Consider the following 19,702-nt stretch of genomic DNA (forward strand, 5'->3'; position numbering starts at 1 on the left):
AAGGTGACAGTGGAAAAATTTGAAAAATACAACACAAATGTGAACTATTTTTGAAAACGTCGTATGTACATTGCAAGGAGAGTTTTTTCACAACACTATGCAAATTTGTTTCTACAATTATTGTAGACCTGACTGACTGCACGTGCAATACAACGCGCCTCTGTTATTTATTGCCGCATAGTGCACGAGTAGCACGCGCTGCCTCTTCCCTGTCGATTCCTCTCCGTGTGTAAACTCTGCCAGACGTGTCAGCAGGATAAATCTCTGTTAGCCATTGCTGCCAGCATGGTGTGCCAATGACAGACGGGACAATTCTGCTTGGATCAAACATACAGATGTGGAGTAATTAGTGCTTTCCCCACGGAGCCCATCACTAAGCACATAGTAAAGACAAGAGGCTGCAGAGGTGTATGGCCCTCCCCTGACTCTCCTTTATCAATTTAACGTGTTGGAGTACAGGAGAGGTCATGACCCCTCCGGCTGCATGTAATGGGCCCAATGTGTTTGCACTCGTTCATAAATTACAGCCATAGACAAAGGGAGGGGTAAGACCTTAGAGCTGGAGTGGAGAGGACAGTTATTTATGTACACAAAGACCTCAGAGATTTCACCCTTGTGGAGGAAATATACATAATAACAATTTATTTTAGTAATGTATTCTCTTTATTAAAGCTTACTTTATACAGCTTTTGTGCTCGTCAAATTGACCATTAACTCACAACGGTGCATTATATTCCTCTTTCAGACCCGAAACATGTGTCTATCTTCGCTTCTGAAGTACAGCCCACGAACACTAAAGCGCATCAAGAATTTAATCCAGGGGAAGCAGGCCTACATGGTTGGCGGTGTCATCCACATTGATGACCTGGCTGTGGCAGATGAGCTCGAAGTTCCTCTTCTGGGCACAGAGCCTGCGGTCGCCCAGTTATACGGCACTAAATCCGGAGGGAGAAGGATCTTCACTGGTGCAGGAGTCGATATGCCTCCGGGAAAGGAGGATACATACACCCTGGAGCAGGTCAGTGTGCCATCCGTCTGGCCATAATATATATATAATATTAAGAGTAATTTATATGTCTGTCTCACAGCTTTATGAAGGTCTGGCCCAGTTGATGACAGAACACATGGAAGTCCAGCGATGGCTATTCAAGATAGATAGCGAAGTGGGTGGAAGGGGAACGGCTTATTGTGACGTCTGCTATCTAAAATGCCACCCATGGGCACAGCAGGAGTTCAGCCGCCACGGGCCTGAACAGTGGAGAGCGTCACTGCCTCAAGTAAGGGTAGGACTGCTTTATTTTTAATTGAAAGGCCCACTGAATTGCCTTGAAATGTGCAGCATTATTCAATGTGTTGAAGCAGGAAGACAGTGCCGGACATATCGAACAGCTCCTCCCCTTTTTGTAAAATAGCCAATAGCGTTTCGTTTATATCACAGCTTAGCCAGAGCTGTTGAACTTGGTAAAGCCTCAGTTTCCTTCTAAGGTCTAGCCGTTTGTCCTCCTAATCTCCTCCATATCGCTTTTAAAAATAGCATTCTTTGTTGAATTCAAATGAGTCAGATATGTTTTCTGGTCTGCGCAGACTCACGGATATTCCACTCTCTGCTATCGTGTCTCTGGGCCGGAGCAGACTGTGAGCACGCTGTGGCGGTTCGCGTGACACTAGACTTCATTCACCTTAATTGAAAGCATATTTACACTCTCTTAATCGTTCCCTATGTGCCATTCACCATGTAGAAAATAGTAAATGTGTGAACAAGTCACCTAGTTAGCTGCATCTTCAGTATTTATTTATAATGTAGAGGGTGGGACGCTTTAGATTCTAGAGAGCATTTGATTAGACAGAAAATCAGATGAGAAGCTGAAGTGCAGGGTGATGTCATCAAAATCATTGATCCATTCATTTAATTTCCTTGAACTATTTCAGTTCTAAAATACCATAATATGTTAGCATTATGTTTAATAAAACCCAAATACTGTACAATAGTGAAAATAATAAACATTTCTCAAAAACCAAAGCTTTTGGGAAGGCAGGGTATATGCTAGTGATTTTTCCCTTTATAAAATATAATAAAATAATCGTATTTGTTCTGATTTGTCCTAAACCTTAAGATAGACCTTTAAAATGCACAGTCTGCATGAGTGCATGCCTATTGTGCAACTGTAGCAATTTAAAAGTATCAAGTAGCTTGTTTTTAAATGCAAAATGAAATGTGCCATTTCTTTTATTTCGCAAATGCAGCTACACTTCAGTCACGAGCGCTGTTCATTAGAATTTCCGCTTTGCCTGTTTTTTATATTTATATTCTGTACAAAACGCACCCTTGTCTCAATGGCAAGCCTGTCATTACTGACCAAGGCCAAACTTTGATGCCATCATCATGATTTGTCTAGAGAGTGCTTATGACTCAAATTCATGGGAAATAAATAATGAGTCATTTGAATTTTAGCATATTTATGTATTATAATTCAAATGCGATGTATTCAACACTTTGTTGTGTGCTTTAAAACACATCAGTTTTATCCGCCAGTAATCATGTTCATAACCCTCTCCTGCATCATATGCTTACAATTGGCCCTTGATTTAAATACCGTGTTTTGCCATTACACCGTGAGCTTTGTATATACTAATTACAGGGTTATCATCATCATATGCGGCTGTGTGCAAAATCAGACCTAGCTTTTTTTTTTTTATCCCAGCCTTTTATTGTAACCTTCTATCCCGGGGGCAATAGGAGACCACGTGTCCAACCTCCAAGCTATTAGCTCAGTCCCTAATTCACACTGAGGCCGAAAGAGGAATCTGGGGCTGTAATTGTGGCGGCATTGGCGCTGTTAATTACAGAGGTAAGCGGTTGAGGCCCAGCCAAGCTCCATTATGGTGATGGCGGTGAAGGAGCTTTAAATGGGGGGCTCTTCACCAGCTGGGGTCCCAGTGAGAGGAGAGGGAGCTGGGTCCTGATGAGCTGGCCTGCACCCTTAGGGCTTCTAGGCCATATGGAAGCCAGTACGGGCTTTTATTCTACCTCTTCAACCTTTTTAATCAATGGCAAGCTCTGCTAACAGAATGGAGAGCGTAGAGGTTATTTCAGCGTGTCATTCATTTTCTACAAATCTGTATTCACTCTTTTAGTGGCAATTTTGCCGTTCCGCAGCGCCCCTCATGCCTGAATTTTGCTAAATGCTCACTGTTCTGTTTACGGTTGCGTACTTGCACGTCATTCGTTTTATTTATCTTTTTGTTATGCTCATTGCATTTTATCTTTATTACTCTAAGCTAATAAATTCAGCAACAAATGCGGAAATATTGTGGAGCAGATTTATCAGTGTAATGTTTTAATTGCAGCGGGTAATAAAGGGTAAATATTGCCTTTTGTTCTTTAAGTACAAAAATTAGTATGTATGATCTCTGCTGCATATTTGCAATTAAATTTTAAAACGTGCATTTGAAGGGCCACTATCCTCAGAGAAAAATATTATAATGATTTTGTAATTATCAGTGCTCAGTGGCTTCACTTACGTTTTGTGTTTGGCTTTAGTTATAGGAGTCATAAGAGTTTAAATGCTGTTTTGCTTCTCTAGGGAGCTGTTTTTTAGTATAATGCATCCTTTAATTTTCCCCCTGTCAAGCCCGGGCCTATGGTGAGCTCCCCCTTTATTTACCCTATTTACTTTGTGCACATTGTTTAATTATTGATTGTGTAAGGACCCTCTTCTAATGCACGGAGAAGAATAGCAGAACCCATGTGGTCCTATAGAGGAACAGCCACAGAGATAAGTGTGAAAACAAACCTAGAGGCAGTGTAAAGAAAGACAGTGTGATTCTTTGCAGTGTGTTTGGGAGGCCCACACCCCGAGGGGTGTTTCAGCCTGGGGCGAGCCTCGCAGCTATTCAGGGAAGATGGGTTAAAGACATGCGGATATCACTCTATTCAACGGCTGGGTGGACCCGTACACGCAACACTTTACACATTACAAACATGCACGTTCTGCCAGCACATGGGTCATTAGACACGAGGGAGCATTATACTAATAGCATCAACAGATAGACAGATTGTCTCCTACTTATTTTATTCAATGCATGTAGGATTACGTGTTGTACCATGTTTATTATATTCTATTTTGAATGTAACGACACTTTCTGTATTCCCCTTTGGTTAATGTTGCATTTGGGAAGTAATCCGCAAATACATCCATATAATAGCCAGGCTTTATTTTCAAAACCATTCAAAATGTCGATTTACCTGATATCATCACTTTATATTTGTGCAGGAGTTTTTTTTGTATGTCTAACATCTGATGTATTAGAAAGTTACTGTATATCAGATGGCTTAAGCAAAAAACAAACGAAAGACGAATGTTTCACCTGTTTTTGTCCATATAATGAAAGTTAATGGGATCCAAAACAACATTGGACCCAACTGAATGTCATTGTGTGGACATTTTACAAAATATTTGCTTTTGTGTTCCACACAACAGAAACAGGTTTGAAATGACATGAAAATTAGTAAATTATCGCAAAATGCTCATTTTCAAGTGAACTATCCCTTTAAGGAAAGCTTTGAAAAAGCCCCGTTGTCCCTCTTAGGAGGTATGCTGTTGAACATGCTTGCAACTGCAATGTCGCTCTTCCTAATGTAGAGATCAAACAGCAATCAAAGCACACAGGAGACATTTATTTTATTTATATATTTTCAAATAGCTCATCTTTATGTGGAAGCCAAGCAAGGCCCGAATCCTCTCTCACAGTACAGTTCGCAGTTTAAGTCCAAATAAAGAATGGCAAAAATTATTCCCTCTCGCTTTTCTTCCCTCCCTGCTGTTTGTGTGAAGTGCATTGGCAAATTCTCAGAGCGCGCCTGCTCTTTCGCGGGGAACGAAGGCCGTTTCCTTACACTTTTTGCCGCACCATTGTGTGCTTTATGGCTTGTGTCGGGGGTGAAATCACTGCGCAGCGATTGACCCTGGCTCTTCTGGTACTTGAATATGATGATGGCTGTTTCATGACTTGAATATCAACAGCATCATATCTCCCCGTTTTGAAACTTCTTCAGTGATGTCAGTGGTGACATTTGTTAGAATATGACAAATGTACTTGAAAAGGATAAAGACTTAATGAAGACCATAAGCATAAAGAGCATAACCTGCTCTTCTCAAGGTTGTAAAACAGGACCTATTGACTTTTTATATGCGCTTAAAATAAAAAAGATCTTTTATGAAATAGTTTCCCACCAAAAAGGTTCTTTACCCTTTTATGTTGTACTTAAGTAGAAAACCGTTTTTTATATCTCATTGCAGCTGTAAGCACATAAATTATGTACTTACTGTGTTTGTGGTGGCAATCCTTAAGTGCTCTGTCCATTCTTCTCAGTTCTGAGAGGTCCTTAAGGTGAAATTCTTTCTCTTACTAACCAACAGGTTTTAAGAGGCACTCCTGGAAAGTCAAACATTGCAATTAACAACTTAATTAAGTGTCAAAGCCATTATGGTGTTTTCTAGTTACAGAAACAAGGGCTGTATTGATCAGAAACAGACCCTGATTGATCTCTTGATCGATTGGCTTGCATAGGTATTTATCTGCCAGCATGTGTCAGTTCGTATTGGGGACAGGTGCAGTTACTATTGCCTTCAGTTAAAGCTATTAGACTACTGTGATGCCCTAGCAATGGGCTGTCAATCAACGTCCCCCACCCCCATACACAACCACCTTCTGTGATTTTGTAAGGCATGTCAAATTAAGACACACTTCAGTAGTTACTGCTTCATTAGGGGTATCGACACTGTTTTTTTGTTTTTGTTTTTTACATCAGAAATTGCTTTATGGCGTAAAGATTCAGTTTTATTTAGGTCCCTATATGGAGTTTATAGGATTTTCAGTATGGCTGACTGTGCTTTTATCTTTTATTTTTTGTGCAGGAGCCAGTGATGACCAAGTTCTTAGAGGAAGTTCCTCATCTTCTGGCATCCTATGCCCAGCCGGCCAACACATCCTGCTATTCCACATGGACCTGTTTCTTAGAACACTTCCTCAGGGAAGGTAAATTTGCAAAGTACCTCTAACCGAAAACACAGTAAAAAATATTGGAGTACATTTCATGTTTAATTCAATGTGTTACTTTCCATTTCTTTGTAATTGTTTGGGAAATTTACTAGCAATTTCTTAGTGAAACTTTTTTTAGTGTACTTGGTGTACGCTTTCTCTTTCTTTTTGTACACTCTTGCATTCTAACACTTTTTTTCATCCGGGTATTTTTCTTTTTTTGGAATTTTCAGTGTGAACATAATACACTATTTATACTACAAAATGGAATAGAATGGTGCACACTGTAAGTACGCAAATTGGGACGCACCTTTAGTGTGAAGAACATAATCTAAAGAAACTTTTTTCTACTATAAAGAACTTTTTGTGCCATGGAAAGTTTTCATGGATGTTAAAGGTTCTTCATGGAACCACAGATGACAAAGAACCTTTATTTTTAAGAGTGTATCCATCTCCTTCCCCAGGTGGAGTGATAGAAGCATTCCCTCCTTCGGATAGTGTGACTTGTCTGACGGTGGATCTTCTGGTGGAGCCGGGTGGAGATGTACACATGCTGACATGTGGAGATCAACTGCATGGGCCCAGTGGGTTGGAAGTGGTGGGCTGCACTGTACCCCAGTCCTCCATCTGCCCTGATGTCCTGTACTCTGTCTGTAATCGCATAGGTCAGGCCTGTCAGCAGCGCTCCATCATGGGCCACCTTTCCCTTGATCTAGTCACCTTTTTGGATCCCAGCAACCTGGAGCAGCAGGTTAGAGAACCAACTCAGTCTTTAAAACACTTTCAATATAAAACACTTTATATTTACACTACCATTTAAAAGTTTGCGGTCAGTAAGTTTTAGAGTTATAATACTTTTATTCAGCAGGGATGCATTCATTTTTTTGCATTACAAAAAAAATTGTAATGTAAAGATTTACGTTACAAAAATGTATTTAAAATAAATGCTGCTTTAAAGATTGATTATAATAATAAATGTTTCTTTAGCACTAAATTACCATATTAGAATGACAATATATAAATATATTCAATATATAAACAATATATATTGTTATATAAAAACTATATTGAAACGAAAACAGTTATTTTAATTTGTAATTATATTTCACAATATAACTATTTTTTTTTACTGTATTTCAGATAAAATAAATGCAGCCTTAGTGAACATAAGAGACTTTTTTAAATTGAATGGTAGTGTATATTTTATTTTTTTATATTTTTACATTTTACAGATATGAAGCATTGAAAAGTATTCACTTATAGTGTACAATTGAGTGTGAATATAGATTTACGCTAAATTTATAGGTATGACATTTCCATTCACGTTTCTCAGACACTTTTATCCAAAGCAACTTGGTATACGTTTTTATTTGTAGAATTTTCTAGAATCAAGCCCAAAACCTTGGTATTGCTAGCGCCATACTCTACCATTTGAGATACAGGAACAATGGAAGCACTCAGCTCTATCTATCTTTCATCAAACAAGCTCGCTCAGAAACAAATTGACCCTTAAATGTCAGTGGTGTGTTTTACAGCTCTATGAAAACAGAACCTGCCATGTTAAGAAGCAGTTGAAAATGGTATGGGATCTGACATGTGGCACTGTTCTGTCAGAGCCCATAACACCGTTCTCACCTTAGAATATAGATAGTGTGAGGGTTCAATCGACTGACCCGGGGCTCTTATTGAGATGTTATAAGATCACTCCTAGGTTCCCCTTAGGAGCTGTACAGCTGAGACAATGACGGGTGACTAATGTGCCAAAAGGCTATCTAATAAACCGTCAGGTCTTATTGTGTCAATAAACTAATTCGCCTTTTAAGGCCTTACCCTCTGACCTTACAACACCCCAGCTATGTACTGGTGTCAGACAGAAGGTCAGGCTGGAGTGTCTTTTCCTTTAGACGTTGGGGTTCTTGGTCACTGTCGAAGACAGATTGAACAATATGGTGTTTTCTCTAGCACATTACTGTTGATGTTCTCAAGTAAATAGAAATAGAACATTTTGGCTTGGTTATTTGCAAGATTTTCCCCTTCCTTTTTCAATTTCTGCAAAAAATACAGTAGGACACTACATTGAGTAGATTTTAGGGACTATATGTACTTTAGAAATGCTATCTAAAGAGCATTTTATACCTAATTTTTAGACTGCATAAGCTAATGTAGTAAGGTTGTAAACAGTTAATTTAGATGTTAATTTAGACCTCATTTTTAAGGTTACCTAAATAAACATTTTTTACAGTGCAGAGCCACCCCTAACAGTAGGAGGCTAACTAGCATTCCTTGCGTTTCAGATCGTGCACGGTTTGCTTTGCATCTCTGCCAAAGGACATGACAACTGAAAAATCTCTGTGGGGGAAAAGGGAGGGGATGCATTAAAATAAATTTAAGTCTAATGCAGAAAAAATGAAATGGATTTGACCTCACTGACCTTACTGTGTTGGATATTGATTTAGTCATTTTTCAAAACTTGTGTTCCTAAATTTAGGTCTGTTTATTAAGTCATGGGATGTTAATATCCCCTGTGGAAATGTTGTACATAGTGCAAATGATTAGTGAGCAAAGAAGTGATTATATAACTAGGCAACATGATGCATATTTAATTAGAGCACTGTGATTTTTATCAATGATCCTTGCTGGCAGGCCTAAGATGGAAATGTGTCTTGTCACATTGTTCTTTTAGCGGTCCAATTCCCTCTGCCACTAGAGGGTGGCAGAACACACTCGCATTGAATTCACTATATCTATCACTATTTCAAAAAGAAGACCTCCTCTCAGTTGTTCTTAATGATGGAGGGCCTGTCTGGAGATGGACAGACATTTTGGAGTGAGACAAATCTTAGTGTTCTAATCACTCATGTATGTGCTTGAAGTGTGAGGGTTAAGAACAACGGCTTATGACATTTACTTAACACAGTGAAAGTCAGTGATTTTATTTTTACAGCATCATATTCACATACTATTTATCACTCTGAAAGGGTTAGTCTAGTATGAAATGCTATAGAACAGATATGTTTTCAAATGAATGTCATATACTGCTGTTTTAATCATCGACTCAGTTGGCATGCTGTGATTTTAAAATAGATGATTGACTTCGGAAGGCAGAGAACAGCAGCTTTTTTGGATAAATTACTCATCGAGGTGGAGTGTATTTTTCTACAGAAAATTTCACACTTGAATCTCATATCCCAATAGAATGTCTTTTAGTCCTGCAAATGAAAGTAATTGATACATTCTTCTGATTGAATAGCACCAGGATTCTGTGCATTCACAGAGGCACGGGATGAATTTTATTCAGCGTGTCTTACTGAGAATAAACTGCACACACAATTAAAACCGACAAAAGGAATTCAGGCGGATAAATCCAAACATCACTGTCCCATCTCTTCTGGCACAGAGGAAGACCGATCTGCCAGACTAGTGCTAACCTGTCTCTATTTAAACATCAATTTACATTCAAACCTGTTGCTAAAAGCAGTCTGTATTTTTTTTGTATGTGTGGGGGAGAGGTGGGTCGCATGTGTTTGCCCTTGCAGGCTTGCCTCACATTGTGTGCGGAGGGAGGCTCAGCTGCAAGATTGCAGTTTTTAATGAAAGTGAAGGGGCTATAGAAGACAGGTACAATCTGGGCGTATATATATCAAGCGCCTTTGTTGAGGTTGACAATGAAGCAGGCTTGGCTGATTCTACAGACTGGCTAAATGGTCCCACCTATCCCACAAGCACAGGTATTAAGTATGGACGGGAGGCACTGACTGCTGGATGAATTCAGCTCTATACTGAGGTCTTCCTGTGAGTCCTGAGACCTGTTTTTCAGTGGTCATCGCTCTACTTGATTCATTTACAAGGGCTTATTTGGACAGGGATTTGTGCTTAGTTTTTAAAGAGCTTTGAAATTGTCACATTTTGAATTAACTACTTTTGCAAGCAAAAAAAAAAAAAAACAATGTGGTGGACATCATAACGTTTTCTTTTAAATAGTTACAAAAAGGAATATTTTTCAACAGAAAAAAACAGGAATATTACATAAATATTTTCTTTCTTTTTAGAAGTTATTATATACTGAAATTAATCCATGCTTGCAATTGAATTAAAGCCAGTGTAAGATGATGATGATTTAGCGCACTGTATATTTCAGCATGTGAACGCTGAGCACAATGCTGTGATCAGAAAGTGATTTCAGCAGCCAGCCCACCATTTGCATTTGCTGGCAGCAGCGTTTAGGTTGACAAATAGGGACGACAGGAGAGTCAGCCAACTGCCACTTAGTTATTAACAACTCCTTCAGTGGTGATTTATATGCCACTTTTTGAAGAAAGGGCATAGCTATTAGATTATTATCAGGGAAAATTAGCCCTGTTTAAGCATAAGGCCACGACTGGGCCTGACCCCTTAATATCCTTATAATGATGCCATTAACCATACAGATGTGAAGAGTCTCCAGTTGGGCTTTAGACACAGTATGTTACTCTCTCTTTCTCTCTCTCTCTCTCTCTCTCTCTCTCTCTCTCTTTCATACACACATAATCTCTGATTTTGAGCTCTATTTTTTTTTGCCCTGCAAATACAGTTGTTCATCTATCTGTTTGTTTTGGATTTTTTGTCATTGTCTTTTTGTGTGCTGGTTTGTACTGTATTTAGGTATGGGCTATTGATCTTGACCTGGGCTACAGTAACCAGCTGGCCATGACTCAGATGATGCTCATGATGACGAGGGGGACGCTGGACTGCCGCACCAGTAAATTGGAGGTTTCTCCTCCAGTCAGAGATGTGAAGTCTTCCAAACGACATGTAGGAGCAAAGACCAAAGCTGTAAGGATATCTAATTTCAAGTAAAATATCACTCTTTCTATTGGCATTAAAGGGTTAGTTCACCCAAAAATGCTCACCCTCATGTTGTTCCAAACCTGTAAGACTTTAGTTCATCTTCTGAACACAAATGAAGGTCTTTTTAATGAAATCTGAGAGCCTTAAAGGGATAGTTCACCCAAAAATGAAAATTTGATGTTTATCTGCTTACCCCCAGTGCATCCAAGATGTAGGTGACTTTTTTTCTTCAGTCGAACGCAAATTATGATTTTTAACTGCAACCGCTGCCCTCTGTCAGTCAAATAATAGCAGTGATTGGGAACTTCAACTATAACAGTAAATAAAACTTGCTTAGACAAATCAAAATTAAAACCTGCGGCTCGTGACGACACATTAATGTCCTAAGACACGAAACGATCGGTTTGTGCAAGAAACCGAACATTATTTATATCATTTTTACCTCTAATACACCACTATGTCCAACTTCGTTCAGCTTCCTGTTAGTGAGGTCAAAAAACGCGTTCTGTTGACGGAAGTGATGTCTCGCCCATATACTTCAATGAGCGCGAGACATCACTTCCGTTGTCAGAGCGCGATCCGACCTCACTAGCCGGAAGCTGAACGAAGTTGGACATAGTGGTGTATTAGAGGTAAAAAATTTTATAAATACTGTTCGGTTTCTTGCACAAACCGATCGTTTCGTGTCTTAGGACATCAATGTGCCGTCACGAGCCGCAGGTTTTAATTTTGATTTGTCTATGGAAGTTTTTTCGACTCTTATTGTTCAAGTTCCCAATCACTGCTATTATTTGACTGACAGACGGCAGCGGTTGCAGTTAAAAATCATAATTTGCGTTCGACTGAAGAAAAAAAGTCATCTACATCTTGGATGCCCTGGGGGTAAGCAGATAAACATCAAATTTTCATTTTTGGGTGAACTATCCCTTTAAACCCACTTTATTCACAAAATATTAATACCCAATGCATGTTCATGAGAGCACCACAATGCATGTGTGTTGTACTGATGCGAGAGCAGACGTTGTTGCGTGAATGCACGTTGGAGATGAATGTTTTGTAAATAAAGTTGTAAAACAAAAAATTTGAGCAAACAAATCACTCGTGTCACTTCATAAAATTGGGGTTAAACCATTGCAGTTACGTGGATTACTTTAATGATGTCTTTACTACCTTTCTGAGGCTTGAAAGTGGTAGTTGCGTAGGCTGTCAATGGAGGGACAGAAAGCTCTCAGATATCATTAAAAAAGATCTTCATTTGTGTTCCGAAGATGAACGAAAGTCTTAAAGGTTTGGAATAACATGTGGTTGAGTAATTCATAACAGAATTTTCATTTTTGGGTGAACGAACCCTTTAAGAAGAGATGATTGTTATATTCTGAATTTGAAATATGGTATTAAAACATTTGTCAGATATTCAAGACTTTATATTGGAATAGTTTAGTAATGACCTCATAGAGATCCAAAATTAAAAATTCTGCTACTTACTCACACTTACGATGTTCTAATCCTACTCTAAAGTTTGGGGTTGGTACTTTTTTTTTTTCTCAAAAGCTGTATTACTCCAAATCTTCAGTGTCACATGATCCTTCAGAAATCATTCTAAAATGCTGATTTCATGCTCATGAAACATTTCTTATTATTATCAATGTATAGTTGTGCTGCTTAATATTTTTGTGGAAACCGTGATACATTTTTCAGGATTCTTTGATGAACAAAGTTCAAAAGAACAGCATTTATGTGAAATAGATGATTTTGTACAGTCTTTACTGTCACTTTTGATCAGTTTAATTTAATTTAATTTAATTTAACATTTGAATGGTGGTATATATGACTTTCTTTTTTCTGTGGAAGGAGAAGTTTTAATGATCATGCTATTCTCATCCATACAAGAAAAGTGGAATATTGGCTGTCAAAAAAGCAGCGTATGCACCTTGTGTGTTTTATTCCAAATCGTCTTTAGCCGTGTGACAGTGTGAGGAAAAGACTGAAATTGAAGTAATTATTCTGTGAAAATCTTGCCTTGGAAATCTTGCTTGACAGCTTTGGCCACCATTCACTTTCATTACATAGAAAATGGCAGCTTGTAAATCCTGCTATAAATAACAATCCTATTATGTTCAACAGTAGAAATAAAGTCCTATAGGCCATAAGGGTGAGCAAATGATGACAGGATTTAAATTTTTGTCTGAACTATCACTTTAAACGTTAATGCTCTGAACTGGGATGCTTTCAGCTCTTTAAAGCACAAGAATGCTATTATCCAGAATGTGTTCCTTGAGACTGGACCAAAGAGCAATAAGAGTCCTCTGCTGGATATTATCCCGATAAATCACTGCATCCATAAAGATTGATCCAGCTAAGCTTTGTTGTTTTATTTTGGTTAAATACAACTAAACGCTGTAATTACGCTTCCGACCTGATTGGTGTTTAGAAGAAGCTGAATTCATTATCATTTTGATAGATGAGCCTAAATAATCAGCCCATAAATAATGCATACCATATTCATTATGCATGTGTATGCATGCCTGAGCACCTCATCAACCTGATGCCAGCCCCTAAACAATAGAGTTCCTTTATTAGCGGCAAACCGGAGTTTACGCTTGTTAATCTGCGACTTGTATTATTTTATCAAACATTCATTTAGTTTGTATGTCCTCATATCGCCTGGCTGTCTTAATGGCTCCGGCTTTGGCCATCATTTAGGCCTAGAATATTACAAACACAATTAAAACCCTGCAGGAAAAGCTTTTTATTGTTGTTTGAGGATAGTGTGTCTGACAGCTGAAAACAGAGTTCCATAGAAGAGAATTACTCATGCCCCGCACACCGTGCGAGGGCTTTACCCTCCGCTTCATATCTGTCACTGAGAATATGCCTCATGCCCGCTACGAGTCCTGCGAGTCCTGCCACTCTTAACTAATCCGCTCCTGTGGCGTTCTTTTAGACACATCTTTTATCTGCCGTGTCTGTGAGCATCGTTGGGTTTTAGAGGAAACCTTTCTGTTTTCTGTAGCGGTGTAACCTAATAACACAGGACTCTGTCTCCCTAGTGCCCTATATGACTGTGAGACTAATGCCCCTTTCTCCATGTGGGCTTTTGAAACTCTTCTATTTGTTTCTAGCATGGCTGTTATTGCTGTCCCCGAGAGGTCAATTTATCATTTAGATGTACTGGTCAAATTTTTAGCAACAGAATCACATGCAATTTGTTGTCTAACTCTCTGTGTGTATGTGCTCTCCTCAGCAAACCTCCGTGACCAGTCGCTTTGCAGTGATGTGCACCCGACTTCTTCACACCAATCTTTCTTTGGTGTATTATAGCACTTTTTTTCTGATGTGCAAAGCACAGGGCATAGGCTATGATGTCAAGGTAAAACCTCTGCTTGCGTCCCAATAATACAACTGAAGTTCTTTGATTGCAGAGCAAGTGTTTTTATATGCTTCTGCTAATGTTTCAGGCAAGGCAAGGCACCGTGTTCGCCCTCCATGACAGCAGAGATAGAAGGAGTCTTGGCATGCTGTGAGTTCCCACATGAAGCAGGCAGACGCATTACCCTTTCTCCAGCTCTGTTTTTCCTTCCTCTGTCCCCATTACCACTAGAGATATATCTAGACCTTGAGCACACTCCCAAGAGCAGATTAAACATTATGTAGTGAATACCTCAACCTGAAATGTGTCAGCCCACAAAATACTGCCGAGTCGAATTAAAGGCATTCATCACATAAATCCTATACCTATCGCATTGAAGCCCTGCTTTCCTTCCTCATTTCTCCCTAAAGAATAGCACACTCTTTAAGGCTGAGAGTTCTCATTAAGCTCCTTACAGCCCCACAGCCAAACAAGGTGATTGTTTTTTTGTTTTTCTCTGATGATGGTTCTGGGGGATCATTAGTAAGCTCGTTTGTTTCTGTGTGTCGTTAACAGAACAATCTCAGAGAATCTCCAGGGAGCGCTGCTGACCTTTGCTCGCAACCTGTCAGTCATTCATCAGGAAATATCAGCTCCAAATATGCAAGGAACAAACAATTTTAAGGTATGCGGATGTATTTTTTTGACCCCGCTCCGAAAAGTCCTTATGCTAATGGTATATTCTCTGCTTCACTTTAGTCACTGAAAAAACACTATTCGGATGTTTCATGTTCAGGTCATGTATCTACAAATTAGGACAGAAATCACAAGCATTTTTGACAGTTTCACCACATTAAAGGGTTAGTTCATCAAAAAATTCTGTCATTAATTACACACCATCATGTCGTTCCAAGCCTGTACGATTTTCATTCATCTTCGGAACACAAATTAAGATATTTTTGATGAAATCCAAGAGCTCTCTGTCTCCTCCATAGACAGCAGTTTAATTACCACTGTCAAGGCCTAGAAAGGTACTAAATACATTGTTAATACAGTGGTGCAACCTTAATGTTATGAAGCGACGAGAATACTTTTTGTGCACAAAAACAAAAAAAATTAAAGCTGCAAGCAGCAATGAAAGGGCCCTTGCACCCTGGCTAATCATCACCTGGTGGCCTTAGGAAAACTGTGAACAGTGGACGATATTCATTTAAGTGAATGATTAGACTGACCAAATATGATGTTGATCTGATTGAAGCTCTAGGAGGAGTTCATTAAAGTACAAAGTCTAGAAATGGCAAATTCAAAATATCTCACTTCCTGTTAGGTTTTCAGTTTTTGTACTCAGGGACTTTTTTTGTAGGTATTGCGCTGTTACATGTATCTCTTGAATTTCATACCTGTACGTGAAACGTAGCTCACTGACGCGTGTGCAAAGTTTCACGAGTTTTCGAGCATGTTAAGGCCCTCAAAAATGCGATTCGTTTCAGAGAAGAAGAAGAATTGACCGAGCAATTACAATAGGGTTCTCACAGCGTTAGTGCTCAGGCCCTAATAACGACTTTATTCAACAATCTCTTATATCTCCCCTGTCAGCAGTGTTGGAGAAAGTTACTTTTAAAAGTAATGCATTATAATAAAAAAACTAATTGAGTTACTTAGTTACTTTCTATGAAAAGTAATGTTACATTACTTTTGCATTATTTTTTCTCACCTGGGCTGGGCTTGCTTGTTTGTTTTTTAATAACAACAAAAAAGGAAAAGCCCTTTCAAACCAAAAGTGAAATGAATATTCATGCATATTTACACCTGTACTTTATTCATTTCGAGGAATACTGAATGTTTTTGTGCAAGAGAGATGAGTAAATGTATATTTGTACATTTAGTCTACAACTAAAATACCCATCATTTTTACACCGCGCACACAACACCTCTGCACTTTATTTCTCTCAACATGGGGACAGGAGAGCTGTCAGTCAATAAATGTGAAACAGTAACTTGGATATTTTGTTGTAAATTGAAAAAATTATGTTACTTTACTAGTTACTTGAAAAAGTAATCTGATTACGTAACTCAAGTTACTTGTTATGAGCTACCCCAAAACTGCATGTCAGTCTCCTATGCTGTTGAAGTAGTACGCACAGTGCATTGCTTCCGTGTTCTACGTTAGAACACGGACTCGTTATTACTCGTTAGTACTTAATTACAGAAATTTCATTTTTGTGTGAACTAACCCTGTAAAAATAGTAGTTTTAGTGCTTTTTGAACACTCAGGGTCACTTTACAAAGACAAAGAATTAACTGACAATCAAGTAATTAACACAAATATATCCACAACGCAACAGTAAGAATCAGTCACTCGGTAGAGGAGTTCCTTCAAGTCCACTTCTCCACTACTTGCTCCAAAAGGCTCTGCGAAACTTCATGCTTCACATTATTCAAGGTTGTTCAATTCAATTTGGGTGTTTTTTGGTTATTATTTGAGTCAAATTGAGTTTTGATGCAACAATTGTCAGCATATCACCTGAATAGACTGGACCATACAAGTGTAATGAAAAAAAGGGTTAACGGTTTGCACAAAATATTTGTCACAATCTTGTTTATACATTCTATTCTAAAAAAATTACTGTAAGTATTATAACTAAAGTTTATTATTATACTAGCATTATACCAAAGTTCTCAGGTGAGGGAATATTTTACTTGAGCACATTTTTTGAAAGAAAAAAAAAACATGCCAATTGTCTGTCATAATAACATCTTATACAATACACAAGGTATTTATTACTTATTCATTTATTAAAGTCAAGGCTTTATCTCTGGCCATTATCTGCAGCTGAAGTCATACAAATGTAAAATGTTGTGGACATTGTCGGACATTGTGAGTGAATTGAAGATTCTTTGACACTTGCTAAATTACTGCATTCAACACACTATTACTTAATTTTATAGAGGAATTTTCATTCACTGTTCAGTGGTTAGAGGTTACGATGTCTGTAGTCAGACATATACTGAATGTTTGCTATTGTTTGCTTTTACAAGGGCCTTATCAAGGACATTGAGGAGGTCCTGGGCATGACTATACAAAACCAAACCACATCTCAAGAAGAAAAGGAGATTTCTGCAGTCAGAAACGAACAGATATCACCTCATAAACCTCACAGACCAACCCCAAAATAAATCAACATAGTTATACCCTATCATACAATACCACATTTGTGCATTCAGTTATAATTGCTGTCAACAAACATTTCTGTAGAACTCAGTTATAGCTGTAAGTTGGTTAAGATACATCTTGTCCATGACCTTTTTTAGGTCACATTGTTATAGGGATCTAAAATGTTGTGCAATTTTATTTTTGTTTGTAAACATTAACAATGCCAATGCAAATGATTGATGTGCCATTTGACATTTTCATAGCTCTTCACAGGTAGAGACTACCTGAATTATGTTCCAGGGACACAAAACATACTGTAACTATGCATTAATAATTATATATAATATATTTAATTACATATAATTAATATATTAATTATATATAATACTTAGATGTACCATATATGGTACATCTAAGGTTATAATGAATTGTATAACTAATGTTATATTACTATATTGTATTTTATGTGTAATTCCAGTTATGATTGGAAGTAAGTGGGCATGAGAATAAAGATCCATACTACACATACTGCAGCCTCTATGCTAGAGCAAATAGGAACAAAAAAGCGCTTGGTTGTTTCTTCCCGGAGAAGATATTTATCGTACCGCTGAATGTTATATTGAACACCTCACAATAATTTCTGCGAAAAACTAACAATAATCGTACTTTCGTCAAAGTAGCAATGTAAATGTTTGTCAGACGAGTTTTAAAGCCGCTCCGGTAAAGTTGTGTAACCTTCACTGACAACCGAACCGGGGCTAAGTTATTTTTGCACTGACTGAAGCTTACAAAGCTGCTGCTTATTGCGGTTTGGTACTCTTTATTTCTCGTGGCTATGTAAACAAGCTGTCACGTTGCTTAATTTATTTTTTATGACGAAATAATGACGTGACGAGCCAAACAGTTGCTCTAGAAACGCATTTTTAATATCAGACTTTAAGGGTTTACTCAGAAATGACAGAAATTCTGCGGAGAATCCACAGCGGCATCTTAAAAGTGGCGTTGTTCCCCAGCACATTTGGGAATAAAGCGCTTCGTCCTGCCGCCTCTGAGGTATTAACATGTCACCTCACACAGCGCGCGCTCCCGCCCTGGACTTCGTTCTGCGTGCGCTACCGTGATGTCATCAATGACCAGTTCGGTCTGTCCAACTTCAACTGGCAGGTGCAGGGAGCGAACTACCACATCCTAAGGACTGGTGCTTTCCCTTTCATCAAATACCACTGCACCAAAGCGCCTCTACAGAACCTGGACTTTGAAAATATGTTTTTTGGTGCATTGAAAGTCATCAATCTTGGTGAGTTTAAATACACGTTATATCTGATGTTTCTGAAAACACTCCAAAGCCATTTCTAATATGTTTCTCCTCTCTTTCTTAAAGGTATCCCATGCTTGGCATATGGCTTGGGCTCATGGATGGTAGTTGGTGTGATGGAGACAGTTCAGACATCTGCAGGACCTGTTACGGTTTACTTTGCATACAAGGAGGTGGAGGGCGCTCAGTTCTAACATCAGAGACACAAGGACACTCGAGTTTCACAGGCCAATTTTTGTCATACAGAATCTCTGAAAATGTATGCAAATGGCCTGGAATGAACAAATGCACTTTTGCACAAATTATAATAAAATAAAATAAATAATTTTCAATTTTGGGTTTTTCTTTTCAATATAACACAATTTTGGTAACTACAAATTAATAAAGACAGTGAAAACAAAATAAAACTCCAAAAATAAAGTTCTATTAGCATTATTTAATAGTATTTGCCTAAACTATATTTTCACTAAAGTTTGAGAGATATGTGAAGCTATTTAAATAACCAATTATATAAATGGTAACACTTTACAATAAGGTTTCATTAGTTAATATGAACTAAGAATGAACAATACTTCTACAGCATTTATTAATCTTAGTTAATGTTCATTTCAACATTTACTAATACATTAATGTATTTGTTAACATTAGTTAATGCACTATGAACTAATATGAACAATCAATGAACAGCTGGATTTTTATTAACTAACCTTAACAAAGATTAATAAATATTGTAACAAATGTAATGCTCATTGTTAGTTCATGTTAGTTAATACGTGAACTAATGTTAACAAATGAGACCTTATTGTAAAGTGTTCGGCTTCCGGCTAGTAAGGTCTGATCGCGCTCTGACAACGGAAGTGATGTCTCGCGCTCATTGAAGTATATGGGCGAGACATCACTTCCGTCTTCAGAACGCGTTTTTTGACCTCACTAACAGGAAGCTGAACGAAGTTGGACATATTGGTGTATTAGAGGTAAAAATTATATAAATACTGTTCGGTTTCTCGCACAAACT

General features: G+C 38.2%; 2 protein-coding genes across 2 annotated transcripts in view; both read left to right on the forward strand.

Moving 5' to 3' along the window:
* iqch (IQ motif containing H) overlaps positions 1–17,612 on the forward strand; it is a 31,233-nt gene extending 13,621 nt beyond the window's left edge. Inside the window, exons 13-21 of the mRNA XM_067389288.1 lie at positions 746–1,018; positions 1,089–1,277; positions 5,919–6,039; positions 6,507–6,793; positions 10,684–10,854; positions 14,114–14,239; positions 14,328–14,389; positions 14,795–14,903; positions 17,258–17,612. Coding sequence (XP_067245389.1) covers positions 746–1,018; positions 1,089–1,277; positions 5,919–6,039; positions 6,507–6,793; positions 10,684–10,854; positions 14,114–14,239; positions 14,328–14,389; positions 14,795–14,903; positions 17,258–17,395 — 1,476 coding nt within the window. The 3' untranslated portion in view covers positions 17,396–17,612. The remainder of the gene's footprint in view (positions 1–745; positions 1,019–1,088; positions 1,278–5,918; positions 6,040–6,506; positions 6,794–10,683; positions 10,855–14,113; positions 14,240–14,327; positions 14,390–14,794; positions 14,904–17,257) is intronic.
* A 324-nt stretch (positions 17,613–17,936) lies between these two features.
* On the forward strand, positions 17,937–18,977 carry c7h15orf61 (chromosome 7 C15orf61 homolog). The gene is made up of 2 exons (XM_067389289.1): positions 17,937–18,669; positions 18,754–18,977. Exons 1-2 carry the CDS (start codon positions 18,327–18,329, stop codon positions 18,879–18,881), a joined length of 471 nt encoding a protein of 156 aa, XP_067245390.1. The 5' UTR covers positions 17,937–18,326; the 3' UTR covers positions 18,882–18,977.
* Positions 18,978–19,702: the final 725 nt, after the last annotated feature.

Source organism: Chanodichthys erythropterus, chromosome 7 (assembly GCF_024489055.1).
Source record: "Chanodichthys erythropterus isolate Z2021 chromosome 7, ASM2448905v1, whole genome shotgun sequence".
Taxonomy (NCBI): Eukaryota; Metazoa; Chordata; class Actinopteri; order Cypriniformes; family Xenocyprididae; genus Chanodichthys; species Chanodichthys erythropterus.

Excerpts from the sequence above, each read along its gene's own strand:
- c7h15orf61 (XM_067389289.1), top strand. The coding sequence starts at position 18,327 with ATGACAGAAATTCTGCGGAGAATCCACAGCGGCATCTTAAAAGTGGCG. Across the intron at positions 18,670-18,753 it reads ATTGAAAGTCATCAATCTTG|GTATCCCATGCTTGGCATAT; the intron begins GTGAGTTTAAAT and ends TCTTTCTTAAAG.